The sequence below is a fragment of the Ochotona curzoniae genome, unplaced genomic scaffold (genome assembly GCF_017591425.1).
Source record: "Ochotona curzoniae isolate NIBS_2020 unplaced genomic scaffold, NIBS_Ocur_1.0 contig_3498, whole genome shotgun sequence".
NCBI lineage: Eukaryota > Metazoa > Chordata > Mammalia > Lagomorpha > Ochotonidae > Ochotona > Ochotona curzoniae.
In genome coordinates, this window is record NW_024465885.1 from 42,549,575 (window position 1) to 42,565,215 (window position 15,641).

A 15,641-nucleotide genomic window follows, 5' to 3' on the forward strand; every position below is an offset into this window, starting at 1 on the left:
AAGGGGGAGGGAACAACAAAGCAAGATCCAAGGCTCACAGTTCGGAGCCCACGCTGCTTCTACGACAAGGCAGAGCTTCCAAGTAACTTCATTAATCAACTTATTTCCCATCTTACAAATACTGCTCATACTTTTGATAGATTTTAGTCTCAAATCCTTTTTACCACTGCTTAATCTAGGAAACAGTTTATTATCAGACTAATTTAAGTCTTAGAAGAGGGTAGAATACAGCGCCATTTAAAATAAAATAGATTTTTATTATAAATATGGTACATACACAAAAATAAAAATTTCCAACAGTACTAACAGTAAAGCCAGAGTGAACACCCTCTATTACACAAAACAACAACCATCCCTCAGTCCTATATCTCAGAATAACCAAGATTCTTTCCTTTAAAAAACCCTGAGATTAAAGAAACAAATGTGGGTATACATACATCCCTGAAAAACACAGTGGGCTCACAAAATTTTGTAACACTTCAGAAGCAGCAACTCAGCATCAGAAGACTTGAAGTACTAACAACTACAACTTCAAACATACTACTGATTGAGCTGGCGTGTTCACTTGTAATTTAAGCAAGTAAGGGGAAGCCTTCTCAAAGGTCTGGATGGCCTAACCTACACTCTCCTTATGGGCAGCAGCAGACTGTGGGGCACAGAGTGCAACAGAAAAGGCAGCAGGAAAAAGCTGGGCCGAGTGCAAAGCAGTCTGTGAGCTGGCAAAGCAAGTCAGCCACTGCACTGTGCCAAAGACTGTCTGCCAGTCCACCAAGACACTGCCAAAGTCCAGGGTTTGAAGATGGGAAAAAATTGGTCGAGAGAGAGGAAGAGACGGAGAGATAGAGAGGGGAAGAAGACAAAAAACAATAACAAAATCCCAAACCAGCTCTGCTGAAGAGGTGGGAAGAGTCAGGGTTCGTTACTCAGACATTTGGGAGCACATCCCTTGCATGAGTAACATGCTCTATGCCACAATAAGAGGTGTACAAACATGATTTTTCATCTTTGAGGTTATCTCTTGGTAAGGACCAAATGTACATAGTTAAGATGTTCCTCAAAGAAAAATATTGGCCTTGGAGAACACTATCAAAATACACATTATTTTCAAAATACGTAACTGGGAAGCAGGGAGGGAATAAAAACGACAAAAGCAAAATGAACTTACCAAGAAGTGAAACAGGCTGAGTGACAGGAGGGGTGGGTAGATTCGTGGGTGCAGCAGGTGGCACGGCAGAGCCATACATTTTCGCACTGTCACCAGACTCGGCGTCTCCTCTAGCCCCAGACACCACTGTTGGAATGGGATTTCCAATAGATAAGTCTTTTGTAGTGTCTTCACTTATACCAGCGATAGTAGCTAAGGAATATAATTACATCGACATGTGAAGCTGAAAAAATTACTTTGGCCCCCGTCAACATCCTTCTGCCATACTAAAGATCCTGGTTCACCTGAGTTCCCTCCCACCTTGGTTCCAGAGGACAAGTGAACACAAAGGAAAAATATGCTTACAGTTTGGGAGGCTTATTGGTGGAGTGTGAGGAGGAGGAATGGACACTGGTGGAGTTATGGGAGGTGGGGGTCCAGGAGGAAGAAAACCTACAATAAGAAAATGTGTCAGGCTTGGCGCCGTCTCTGGACTTGAGCCTTTCAAAGAATGTCTCCTCAAACAACTTAGTGTACCTGGTGGCAAATGCATCGGATTGAATCCTGGGCGCAAGAATGGTGGAGGAGGGGGAGGAGGAGGGACACCAGGCCCAAAGCCTGGAGGGGGGATCCCCAAAGGAGGCGTGAAAGTGGGAGGCTGCAGAGCACCGACGACGGGAGGACCAGGCTGGGGAGGTGGGACCTATAAAGTTGAGAAGAGAGAAAAATGAAACCACACATCTAACCATTCTCCCCACTCGCAAAGTGAGGGCAGAACAAAACATTTTATTTTAAAAACAGCCGCTTCTAAATAGGTGATTATACCAGTAACAGCTTAAATCTACTTCAAATGACAGAAATCAAAGCTCTGTAGCTCTGCAGTGTATTTCCTCAGCATGTACCAATGAAGCATGCATGACACCTTCTATTGAAATAACCTGGGGAAATACACCTATAGGCCAACCACCTGCCAATCGACGTAAGTGACCAGAATCCCAGGTTAGAGCACCCAATTGCCTCTCTTCTCTCCTAGCTGCTTATTTGACCTCAATCAAGTATTTTCAACTCTAAAGTGGTGTGAACCTCACAATTACAGGAGTTTAAATGGTAACACATTTGAAGTGTTTAAGTCTAACACACTTAATTTACAGAAAATATTGTTTGAAAAGGGGGAAAAACACATGAATTTTAAAAAAGATTATTAAGGTTTCTTTAAAAGAGTGCTGATATGTGTCGAATTTTTCTTGGAACCTGCACTGCAAGGGGCATATCCAGAAGGCCAACTAAAGAGTCTGCCAATTTGGGGAGTTTATTTTTAAAATATCACAGGTAAGCACGTAAAAAACCTTATCACTTTCCTCTTGAGAAAAATCAAGATACGCAACTCAGCTTTGTGATAGCTCAGATTTGATTCTTTTTGAGACAGTCAGAGCGGTGACTGAGATAAGCCTGGGGCTAGTGAGCTAGGGGAGCCACCTGAACTCCCAGTAGGATGGGCAGCAGCTGAACTCAGGCACACCACTGCAGCTCGCAGCAGTGAAGATCACTGCCAGATTACATCAATTCCAGCACACAGACAGAACAGAGCTGTTTTATGGGACATCTATTATAATTCTCACCATAAGGTCCTTGATTATTTAGCAGGAAACATGCTCAATACAGTACCTCATTTTATCCTCAAAACAACGCTAACACAGGACAAACACTACAGCCAGTATCAGCAAAGGGAATTTACACACCAACAGAAGCTCTGAACTAGAACGTCAACCCACATCTCCCAGAATCTGAACTTTGTTTCCACTCTGGAAGAAATTCATTGGTTGACCAGAGAGCAGATACTATTTAAATATATCTTTTTGTCATATGGTTTCCAGGCTACTGAACAGCCTTGGATCATCTATGAATCATACATCATGATGGTACCACACAAGCTGAAGATTGTAAAGAAAAAAAAAAAGAAAAAAGAAAAAGCTGTCCAGGGGATGATAGGGGAGTAAAATGTGTTATGATTTGTAAGTTTGCATCTCATGTCTAGGACATTGCCGGGTAATATACTGAATAAGCCAGATATAAGCTGATATGTTCTGGCTCTGTAAACACTCATGAACAGTAAGAATTTGTAAGTAACAGACCTGATATACCAAAATATGAAAAGCCATAAGGACGTTTATATCCTCCTGATTTTGGCTATGAATACAGGCATGCAGTGACAACAAGCTTTCTAAGGGTACCCATCCCTTCAGTGTAAATAACCTCACCTGTGGAGGTGGCACTGTTATAGGTGCAGGAACAGGCATTGGAGGGACAGGCACAGGTAGAGGTTTAGGTATGGGGGATACTGCTTCTGTGTGTGATGTTTCTGCACCTCCATTTTGAGCAACTTCATTTTCAGGCTTCTTGGGAATTCCTTTCCAGTCTAAGAGAAATTAAAAATGTTTAATAATAAGTGTTTACTACTTCAGCTTATACTTTTAAATTCAGAAATGAAAAGCGCTCCATTAATGTTTATTAAAGAAGGTCCTATGCTAATGTTACTTATAGCGATTATTTCATGAGTGACACTATAAAACATATAGAACTCTTCCCTCGTGTCAGGCACTCCTATTAAGATCCTTTAATCAGGCAGTTTTATTATTCCCACTTTACAAAGATAGCATGTCGAAGGTCAACTTTCTTATAAGTGGCAGGGGCAAATTCAACCTGCATACATCTATTTTTCTACAGTCTACATTCTTCACCACAAATATGCCTTATTTCAATTTAAATATTTTTAAAAGAACAAGAAACACCTAGCATTTCCTGAACAAATTTCCCCTAATACTAAAGAATAAGGTAAACTGCAAATTTTTTGTTACATTACCATGTGCTCAAGTGAACAGAAAACTTTCTGATCTGTCCTCTGGGTCTGCTTTTCATCAGATTCTCTTATGTTCCCAACTTGTTCTAGAAACCCTCCATTGGACCACGAGGTCCAGGATCCCCCAGTACACAGGCTCCCAGATGCCTGGCACATGGAGCAAGGCGCTGATGCCTGCACACCAACTTAGCTCCGGCTACACGTGAAGGCGTCAGAGAGAGAGGGAGGTGAGACGAGGGGACAGCATAGCATGGCGTCAGTTCCTTTTGCTTTCCAACCATCAACTACTGCTTGAAGCTTCTTTTAAATATTCATATACTTTCCCATGCCATCCTGTAATATTCCTGCTGTCATTCTCCCAGTCGTACCTGTATGTTCTGCCACTTTCCAAACTGTAACCTCTCAATCTAACATTTGCCCACAAGTATAAGCATAACTGCATACTTAGAATTTGCAAAAGTTACTATGAAGCACTGGGTTAAAATGATGACACAAATATGCTCAGTTTAAAACCAAATAGATCTGTTCAGTGCTCACAGGAAAAGTCCAGTTCCAGCCTACTTGATTCTGAAATGAACAGTTAAACCCACACGAGTAATATTATTATTTTACAAGATTTATTTGTTTCTATTGGAAAATCAGATAAACAGAGAAGAGACAGAGAGGAAGATCCTCTGTCTGCTGGTTACTTCTGAAGTGGCTGCAACAAATGGAGCTTAGTCAATTTGAAGCCAGAAGCAAAGAGCCTCCTCCGGATCTCCAGTGCAGGTACAGGGTCCCAAGGCCTTGGGTTGTTCTCAACTGTATTCACAGGCCACAATCAGGGAGCTGGATGGGAAGTGGGGCTGCCGGGACTTGAACCTGCACCCATATGGAAACCCGATGTGTGCAAGGAAAGGACTCCAGCTGTTGGTCTACTGTGCCAGGCCCACAGCAGTAATGATTTCATATGTGTTTACATTTCTCCCACTATCTTGACCTTATTCATCACTATATCGTTATTTAACAATGGAGAGACCAGCATATAGTTCACACTTTATATCATGAGCTTTCCAATGAAAACACTAAACATGACATTTCTTCTATGCTATAAAATCTTATAAACAGTGCTTTACCTGGGTTAAGTGTATCACCGTCCAGCATGCCTCCTTCACAAAAACCCTCCAGTTCCTCCGGCTTGACTTTGTCCCATGGAATATAAGTAACGCCAAGCTCCACATCCCAATACTGCTTATAATCTGCCTTTATCCCTTTGTTCAAGGCCCAGGCAATCTATTTCATCATTCATGAAAATATAAAATGAAAGAGAGATGGTTGTAAGATCTGATATCTCATTATTCTGTATCACACTTATCCAACTTTGACAGCAAAGCAGCACAGTAGCAGAACTAAAATCACTCCTATCCTGGAATCGCACACAAAGCCTTATCTTGCCATGGAACTGGTTTCCTTATTTCCATTTTGTTCTAGGATGAAGATTTCATTGGCATCTGTTCCTGACCAATTACAACATCCCATCCCTAAACTCATCTAGTAAGAAACTCAGAAAAGGAAAAAGTCTATCAGTGAAAGGTTGAAGTTTGTCTTATAGCCCAATAACTTGGGGAAAAGCTCATTAAGAACACAGCGCAAGCACGAATTATGCTTCCTTAATGTAAGAGTACCAATGATATTACATATTCGCCCCTGTATCTTTGGTTAACTATTTTCAGTTAATTCTTAGATAGCTATTGCTAAGAACAAAATGTGAAATAGGCAAGTATTTTTAATAAGACAAAAGATATTACTAAATGACATTATTTTAATGTACAAATTAAGCATGTTTGAGGAAACTATTTACATAAACAAAACAAGCATTTGGTGGGGCCTGCACAGTGCCACAACAGGCTAATCCACCTACAATGGGCATAGGTTCCAGTCTTGACTGCTCCACTTCCCAACCAGCTCCTTGTCTAAAATTTTAATCAGGAAAGTAGTGGAGGATGAATCTGGCATGCTGACATTTACAATTTCATGTTAGTTAATAGACAGTTCTTCGAAGGCAGAGATGGGGAGTCACTTCTCTGCCAAAGGCCATCTGTATAATTCTCACATCACTCATAGTCCAATCAAACTCACTAACTGGAAAATTAACCGCCTAAGGATTTATTACATCCTTAAAAAAGATTTGTTCTTACTGGAAAGGCAGATTTACAGAAAGGAGAGATATATATAGATCTTTCATTTTTTGGCTCATTCCCTAAATGGCTACAATGGCCAGAGCTGAGCCATCTGAAGTCAGGAGCTAGAAGTTTCGTCTAGGTTTCTCATATGAGTGCAGATTCCCAAGGACTCAGTCCATCTTCTGCTGTTTGGCCAGGCCACAAGCAGGGAGCTGGATGGGAAGCAGAGCCACAGCAACACGAGCAGGCAGCCATATGGGATTTGAAAAAGCCATATAAATAATTTCCAATGTCATCCAAAATTATTTTGCAAGTTTACCAACTTTACCTTTATGGACTTCTGGTTCACTTTATAGTTCCCTCGACTCAGTTTCTGCAGTGCCCGATACGCATCTTGTCTGTGAACCATCACGATGTAGGCACAACCTCTGGGAGGAATCATCTGATCCAGAACAGTTTAGTAGTACAAAAGAACAAAATCAAAGAGCAGTAAGACATGATCTTCAGTAATTACGTCCTAGTGTTGCAACAGTTAAAGTTAAAAAATTCATGTTATAAGCACGGAATTCAATGTTTGTTTCATTTGACTACTCCAAGTTCGGTTATTCTAGGAATAAAGTTATTCCTAGAAAAGGATTTTAAGTTAAATTTGGATATCCAAGTAAAGTTAAATGCAGTAATCAGTTAACATCATCACTGGCAAATCCGAGCACCAGAACAGAGTAAGGGTCGAGCCAGGTTTGGTTGCGATAAAAACCAGTCCACACTACAGAATGCCAGGAGGAAGTTGACTGTGCCGGATGTGACTGCAGTGCCCATCCAGCACACGTGAGAAACAAGAGGGGAGGGGACAGAGCCAGCGGGGGAATAATAGGAGGTTCCCTTGCTGGACAGCTACTCCCACTGGAGAGCATGAACTGGGATGGGGGCAGACCAGACTAAGCAGGGCTACAACACCTGTGCGCCTCATGTGGCCTAGACCAGGGAAAAGCCAGGATGGGTTGATTGTTACTATGGGTGCAACCTACAATTAGAATGGGAGAGGGCTGTTTGGGCATAGCCGTAGCATCAGCTGGCAGAAACTGGCACTGGGGGCTAACCCTGTCAAGTTAAACTGCAGAACCACCTGGAAAGTGCACAATCCGGGAGTGAGAGACCTGGGAGGGAAATAGTGGGTTCCCCCTTCTTGGGTTACCACTGCCACGGGAAGGCACGAGAACTAGGACAGGGGCTGGGGTAGCTAGACAGAGAGGCACTCAACCACACCCGTGAAGGCTTGACTGTTGAGCTGGGTAGATGGATCCAAGCTTCAATGCCATTTGCCATGTACGAGAACCTGGGGGGATGTGGGTCAGACTGGACTGGTCTGCCACACATACTGGCAAACCAGGGTAGGGGGTTGGCCTGGTGGGGGTTATTGTGGGCCGCTCTCAACAGGCTGCAGTATGTGCTGTGCAGAACCAGGCTGGACTGCATCACCCATCGGTTCCAGTAGAAGGCGGGGCTGAAAACAGAACCAACCCAGCAATTGCAACTACCAGCTGACCGGGTGATGGACTGTGCTGGGCTGTGTGCTTGCTGGTGCATACGAGTATCTGGCCTGGGAACACCTCAGACGAAGTTTCTTTGGTGATCTCCCCAATTGAAATGCCAGACTCAGAACCCTAACCATGAAGGGACAGAAGATGGAACAAGTTAATCAACCACCTCAGCTATAGGTTGGCAACAAAATACCAGGCAAATAGAGACGCTATGATGCACAATGTCAATTAATGGATTTTTCAACAACTTCATCGTTTTTGGAGAGGCAAGATTGGCAGCAATTTCAAAACTGGTGACCTATTGAAACTACTTCAACAAGTATCTCGGAGCATGCCCCACATGCAGGACTTGGGGTGGGTGGGAAATCAGGTGGGGCTTCTCCCTCAATATCCCCCTCTACCTCAGATATATGAAGGAAACAATATGGAAATAATAGTCTTACCCACTTTCCTGTAGCCCTTGACCCTTTATGCACAAATTAACCATGTAAAGATTGTTAAAATAAAAAATATTTAAAAAAAAAGGTTAAATGCAGAAAATACTAAATGTTGTCTCAGAACACTGGACTGTAGCCACATGTTTTATAAGCCCAGGTCTCAAGCACGATGACACTTATACTTCTATGTAGTTACCATATACTCACATTGATCGATTCAATTGGACCAAACTCTTCTAGGAGACTGGCAACATCCTGCTGAGTAGTTCTTTTGTCCAGCTGTCCTACCCAAAGTGTAGTACTGCAAACTTAAAAAATAAATTACAATCACAGAGATGTTCACATTTAATAAGTAGCATTAACCGTAACATGAATTACATTATGATATCAAGCATTTATACAGTAAATCACACACATTTAAGACATTCTGAAAATTGCTTATACCTCCAGAAATGGAACCAGGTTCATTAAAGTTACCCATGAGTTGGAAAAACTGATTTTTTTTGTGCAGACGTAAAGATATAACCCATAAAAACGGAGGCCAGAGGAGCAGCAGATGGCCCAAGGTCACTCCACCAGTCAACAGCAGACACTAGCCTAAGTCTCTTGATTACCAACCCAGATGTGAACTCCTGGATTTTCCAGCTTCACAGTCCCCACTTAAGCTTCCTCCTAAAGTGCATGCACTCTGGGAGGGAAGAGGTGCTGGCTCAAGCAACTGGTTCCAGGCACTCAAGGGAGGATCTGTGACTTCCTGGCTTTGGTCTGGCCCAGTCCAGAGCACTCTGGTCATCTGGGGAGTAAACCAACAGATGTAAAGATCTCCGTCTCTTCTAACTCTGCTTTTCAAATAAATACATAAACTCTTTAATAAACAAATAAAGGAGTATAAAATTAGGAAACAAGTCAGAAAGTGCCCAATTAGGAGTACAAGGTAGATACCTAGTAATTTGCTGTCAAAATTCTCATAAAACTGCCTTTATTTGAGCAGCAGTATCATGCTAGAGACGGGCTCCCCTGGGAAGCTGTCCTGGATGGCTTTAGCCAACATTCTCTAAACTCTAACTGGGCAAATGTTGTTGCTCTTTGGTCCTTCAATAACAAAATGCCTGGAGCCTCTCCCAAAATAAATAAACACCATGACATGCATTCTTGATGGCCCTTCCTCTGCTCCAACCAGACCAATTCCTTCTTGGGGGCTACTTCTTTTAAAAGTCATGTTTCCTGGCTGCTGCTGTGGCATATTTGGTAAAGCTGCCCCCTGTAGTGCTGGCATCCTGGATGGGTACTGGCTGCATCCCTACTCCATTTCCAGTCCAGCTCCCTGGCAACATGTCTTTGAGGGCAGCAGACAATGGCTCTAATGGTTAGACCCTGGTACTCACACGGGAGACCTGGAAGAACCTCCTAACTCCTAACTCCAGACTGGCTTAGCTTCGGCCAACTGTGGCCATTTGGGAATGGATCATTGGATGGAAGATCCTTCAGATATACATATATATATTTTTAAGGTGCTAAAATGCAAGCAAAAAACAAAACTAGCTATGTTTCACCAAACATGACCTCACTTAACTGCCTATTTCCATTCAAAGCTCTGCTCTTGTCCACAGCTAATTGTGCGGGACAGTTCTACCATTCATTGAGCAGAAGTTTGTGGGTCTTTAATTTTTTTTTAAGAGCTGTGTACATTGAAGCAGCCAAGAGTTCTACTGATGTGTGCTCCTGTTACTGTCGTTAACTACCAGTTTCAATTAAAACACAAGCAAACTGCAAGTTGATGTCATAATCTGTTGCTGAAATGAATTTTACATTCGGAAATGATGATCTCTTTGAGCAACTGTCCCCACAATTTTGGTTAAGTGCCAACATTCTTTCACCCAAGTTTCCAAACATAGATCTGACGTTCGTTCTTGCTTCCATGTTGGCACAGATCACTTTGTTCTGATTGGAATAATTTCCAAACTGATGCTTAATGCCTCAAATTAGATCCTATTCATGTATGTTACTTTGGTGTTGAATCACACACACACAGCAAAAAATAAATAAATAAATAAATAAATAAATAAATAAAAAATAACCTGAAAGAAATCCAGGCAATTTTTTCCATAATACAGACTCCCATGAATAATCTGAAGAACCACTCATATTATGAGTTAAGATTTAAACAGTATTTGTAACAAGAATATGTTTAACACATCTATCTATATTCAGAAAACATTTTCATGATTCAGGAGATGATATACTATGCAAACGGTCAATCCATAATAACTAGTTTAGAAAAATAATCTATCCATTATATACAGCAAAATTAGATGATGATTTTTTTAAAACATTTCAATCTTTTCTTTAAAAAAGATTTATTTTTATTGGAAAGTTGGATTTACAGAGAGGAGAGAGAGAAAGATCTTCCATCTGCTGGTTCACTCCCTGAGGGGCCCCAATAGTCAAAGATGAGCTGATATGAAGCCAGGAGCCAGGCTTCTTCCTGGTCTCCCACAGCTTTGGGCCATCCTCTTCTGCTTTCCCAGGGCACAAAAGGGGATCTGGATGGAAGTGGAGCAGCTGGGATAAAAACGGGAGCCCATACAGATTGCAGTGCATACAAGACAAGCACTTAGCCACTAGGTCATCACACTCTTCAAAAATGATTGACTATGTGAAAGCTAAACTTTGAGAGACACACTTTCCACCTGTTGGTTCACTCCCTACACTGGCACAAGGGACAGGGCTCAGCCAAGGAGCCAGGAGCCTCTTCCTGGTCTCCAAGGTAGATAATAGAGGTCCAAGTGCTTGAGCCACCCTACAATGTTTTCCCCAAGCCACTGGCAGAGAGCTAAAGCGCTCTTATAGCATGCCAGGATTACAGGTGGTTGGTGTACTGGCTGTGCCACAATACAACCTCTAGATAGTGGCAAAAGCTGCCACTCATCGTTGTGGGTTTGGTTCTCTCCTTGCTTTATGTACAGCTGGCTATATGTACACACCGCCTACTGGCCTACCTTTCAAGCTCTACATGATTGCATCAAACAAAATCCAACTGAGCAGTACTGAGAATACACTTAACTTATGGCATTTCTAATAGCAATAAAATATTTTAAGCCCATGAAATGAAAATAATTTAATGCAGGCAATTTGATTCTTAAAGTTGATTTACCACTGGCAGTTTCTGCTTTGATCTGAGGAAGGCCCTTTTGTCTGCGTTCTCTCTCCTTCTCTCGATCCCGTCTTTCCTGGGACCGAGAGCGAGGAGAGTGTCGGCGCCTGTCCCTGGAGCGAGATCGAGAACGTCGATGGCGAGACCGCCGAGATCTAGAACCGGATCTAGATCGCCTTCTTTTTGGTGACCTGGTGTTTTTATGAAGGAGAACAGATAACACATAAAGTAGAAAATATTAAGTATATATCAATTTAAAAAATACAAATAGGCAACTTAACGTTTATGTAACACAATAACAGCTGGAAAGTAATCAAAATGTCTCAAGTTAGAAAGCATAAGCATAACTTAAATGAAATAAGTAACACTGCCATCCTGGGTACTCCATCGAATTACTCCCTTGGGCCCACTGCCGTGGCCTAGCGGCTAAAATCCTCGCCTTGCACGCTGGGATCCCATTTGGGCACCAGTTCTAATCCCAGCAGTTCCACTTCCCATCTAGCTCCCTGCTTATGGCCTGGGAAAAGCAGTTGAGGACGACCCAATGCCTTGGGATCCTGCACCTATGTGGGAGACCTGGAGGAGCTCCTGGCTCCTGGCTTGAATTGGCACAACACTGGCCATTGTGCTCACTTGGGGAGTGAATCATAGGACAGAAGATCTTCCTCCCAACATAGGAGGAATATATATCCTCCTCTCTGTATATCTGACTTTGTAATAAAAATAAATAAATCTTTAAAAAAAAATTACTCCCTTGCAGAGTTAGCTGCTAATTTCCATTGCTGAGACATCATGCTGCTACCGTTATCTTTCTGCTCAGTCAAGTCTTCTTTTCTGTAGTAATACACACTTTAAAAATTTATTTATTTACTTGAAAGGAGTTAGGCAGGCAGACAACAGAGAGATGTGCTAGCTGCTGTTGACTTCGCAAATGAATACAATAGCTGATACCAGGCTCAGGCAAAAGTAGAAGCCAGAAACTCCATTCTGGGGCCAGCACCAAGGCAGCAGTCAGAATTCTGGCTGTCCCGTTTCTGATGTGGCGCCCTGCTAAAGCGCCTGGAAAAGAAAGCAGTGGAAGATGACTGGCAATCCACGTGCCAGACCCAGATGGAGTTCCAAGCTTCTGGTTTCAGCCTGGCTCAACCTTGGCCATTCTGGCCATGAGGAATGAAACTGTGGATGGCAGATCCCATTCTTTTCTGTTTCTCTGTCTTTCAAATAAAAAACTTTAAAAGAATGGAGAAAAGATTCAATTTCTGTCTCTACATGAAGTGCACAGATCCAACTATGTCACCAGTTTCTTTTTATATAAGTAACAAATAAATTAACCCAAACTAGCATTGCTATTCTTCCACTTTTGCTGCTTGTACAGGAACTCTGAACATGTAATTCTTCTAATATCACATATGTCATTCAAACAAAAGGAAGAAACAAGGGTAAAGACTGACCTTGGATTCTTTACCTATTAAGACTCCAAGTATCTGAAGAATACCATCCGATTTAAACCTCCATGTCTTTAAGACATAGGGGGTTTTAACATATTTTCTATAAATTACCTGGATGCTGACCTAGATCTCGACTTTCGGTTTTCAGGTATATGTCGTTTAACCTCTTGAATACAAGGCTGTTCTACTTCCATTTCCTTAAACAAAACAAATCATTAGATAAGAAATGTGGAAATTAGGTCAGAGGACAAATATTTAACTAAACAAACTCTCTGGTAAAAACATCCTCCATCTTCCCTAAAGCAATTCTCTTTTGGTATTATACCCGGGACCAAATCACCTGACCATCACTGAAAAACAAAATTTAATGTGGCTCATGGGATTGGAAGCGATATCTCTGGAAATTAGGTAAATTGCAGCCCATTCCAATAAGCCATCACCTACCATGGGGAGCTGGTACTGATTAAGCCTTCTATGCTTTTCTCACTATCCTTACAGAATCTAGAAATTGGTAGTGGTATATTACTTCCTCAGGAAAAAACTTGGAGCACAGAGGTTTACTATGTGCCCAAGGACTGATTTTGCATTAAAAAAAAAAAAGAAGAAAAGAAAGAAAAAGAAAAAATAAACAGGAACTTAACATTGAAGTCAAGGCAGCCATAATGATCATCAGTAACATAAGGAAACCCACCTGCTGATGAGGCTTCTGTGTATGTGGGTCACTTTGTGCCTGAAAAGCAGCAGCTTGGAAAGGCTGCTGCCCTGGCGGAGCTGGCGGCATCACAGGCTGAGCCATGGGAGCAAACGGTGCCGGAAGAATCCCGTAAGCCGGCACCTGTCCATTAGGAGGCAGCGAGACCTTTCATGTTTAAACAAAGTATAGGAGTAGACTTAAGTGTTAGCTTTCACAAACTTTAATCTAGAAACTTTTTAGCTAATTTGTTACTGTGTCTTTAGTAAACTCTTAACAGGAAAAAGCAATGATAGTAAGCACTAACGTTTTAGAAGTACAATCTTTGTTCAAACAAGTTATATACTCAACTACCAAAACATCTTCCACAGGTTACATCTCTGCAAGTGCAACTCAAACCCCACTAGTAGAGTAGACCTCCCTGCATTCCCCACAGCACAGAAGGCAGAAAACTCTCTCCCCCATCCTCTCTCTTGCTGGCCCAATCCCCCTGAGCATGGCCCACATGCCTCTGTATTCTTCACCCTTTGAACAAACCTTACACAGGCTTAAAAAAAAAAAAAAAGAGTTAATTATATTAATTATAATATCACACAACATTCTTAAATTAGTTGCAAACTTGTAATAATGGCTTAGAAACACCTCAGTGGGATTTCTTCATATTTTAAAGAGGCTTAGAAAATGAGTTTATAAAAAGTTAGTAATATCATCACGTCAATCATACTATCTACTCTGTGGAATGGATTGAACATAAGCAGAGTAAGAAAATGAATACACTGTACACTGTAAAGAGATTTTTCAGTAATTTAAGTATACACAAGACTTATTTCCCATGGGTCGTTGTATAAGATATAAGCAACACATAATTCAAAACCATATTTATTATAACTGTAGCACTGAAGAGCCAATAATAGTATTGTTTAAAAAATGGCTGTTGTTGACCCAGCTCTCCCGCTGCTAAGAATACATCCAAAAGAAATTAAAACTATATATGAGAAGGGGATCTGTAACACTTTATTTACAGCAACACAATCTACAATAGCTAAGACAGGGAAACGACCCAGATATCTGTCCAAAAAGGAATGGCTAGAGAAACGGTGGTACATTTACTCCATGGAATATTATTTCAGCCTTTAAAAACATTGAAATTATACAATTTGCAACTAGATGGTCCCAACTAGAGACCATTACGCTCAGTGAAATAGGTCAATCACAAAAAGAGAAATACCATATGTTCTCCAATATAAGGAATCCATCATGCAAATTGGAATGTACAGTAGTGGAGTAACGGAGACTACCATATCCAGATGTGAAGACACAATGCAATATGCATTCCTACTTCCAAACAAAAGATGGACTCCCAATGAAAGAGTTGGATATATCTAGACAATGGGATGCTGGACTGTCTGACATTGTCTGTACCAGCAATGTCGGGGCACATCTGTTCATTTTAGGATATATGATTTATGTTTCACAGATTACTATTATTTACCTTATATAGGAGAATATATGGTATTTCTCTCCTTATGAAGAGTTGTGACATTATGGGAAAAATCAATCAGTAGGTGGAAAATGGGGACAGGGGAATCCCAGACTATACAGAATTATATGATAAACTTCAAAAATAAAAATTAAAAAAAAAAACCCTCTCATTATCCCCAGTTAGATGCAATCAGTTTTAACAAACTCTACTTGAAAAAGTCATGACTAACTTCCTGAATCTCCTTCTATTACAGATATCACATTATAAACCTGAATGTTGAGACCATTTATACAAATACAGAAAAAAGGCTGCTGCAAGAAAAAGCTTTGTAACCAAATTCATCAGCTTGGACAAACAGAACCATATTCTCCCAACTGTAACCAAGTATCTAAGACTATGATATGAGGTCATAGCATTTAGCATTATTGCTCTAAAGAAAAAAGTAACTCAAACTCAATAGTTTTACCAGAGCCATGTTACTTAGTTGGTCATAGTTAAATAATACTAATGTGTGAAATATAAATCATACATCCTAAAATGAACAGATCTTAAGTTATTGAAATTCAGGTTAAAAAAGTGCCTGTACCTGGTGGTGCACTGGATCCTGTTGCATTCCCATCATTCGAGGTTGAAATTGATCCATATTTTGATGCTGTGTGTATGCTGGCTGCTGCATGGCATCTCCAGGAAAGCCACTGAAAATATGAAATCATGAAATGTACAC

General features: G+C 41.2%; 1 protein-coding gene across 4 annotated transcripts in view; it reads right to left on the reverse strand.

Annotated features, from left to right (window-relative positions):
* Window positions 1-15,641, reverse strand: part of SCAF4 (SR-related CTD associated factor 4) — a 61,307-nt gene that overhangs the window by 14,006 nt on the left and 31,660 nt on the right. Inside the window, exons 9-19 of one of the 4 annotated variants that reach the window (XM_040980725.1) lie at window positions 15,504-15,612; window positions 13,435-13,602; window positions 12,867-12,940; window positions 11,296-11,486; window positions 8,349-8,449; window positions 6,492-6,605; window positions 5,117-5,273; window positions 3,403-3,560; window positions 1,682-1,847; window positions 1,511-1,597; window positions 1,166-1,357 (exon numbers count right to left, since the gene is read on the reverse strand). In XM_040980725.1, the coding sequence (XP_040836659.1) occupies window positions 1,166-1,357; window positions 1,511-1,597; window positions 1,682-1,847; window positions 3,403-3,560; window positions 5,117-5,273; window positions 6,492-6,605; window positions 8,349-8,449; window positions 11,296-11,486; window positions 12,867-12,940; window positions 13,435-13,602; window positions 15,504-15,612 (1,517 nt within the window). Of the gene's footprint in view, window positions 1-1,165; window positions 1,358-1,510; window positions 1,598-1,681; window positions 1,848-3,402; window positions 3,561-5,116; window positions 5,274-6,491; window positions 6,606-8,348; window positions 8,450-11,295; window positions 11,487-12,854; window positions 12,941-13,434; window positions 13,603-15,503; window positions 15,613-15,641 lie in introns of all 4 variants that reach the window. The other 3 variants (XM_040980724.1, XM_040980727.1, XM_040980726.1) reach the window with 3 other exon arrangements.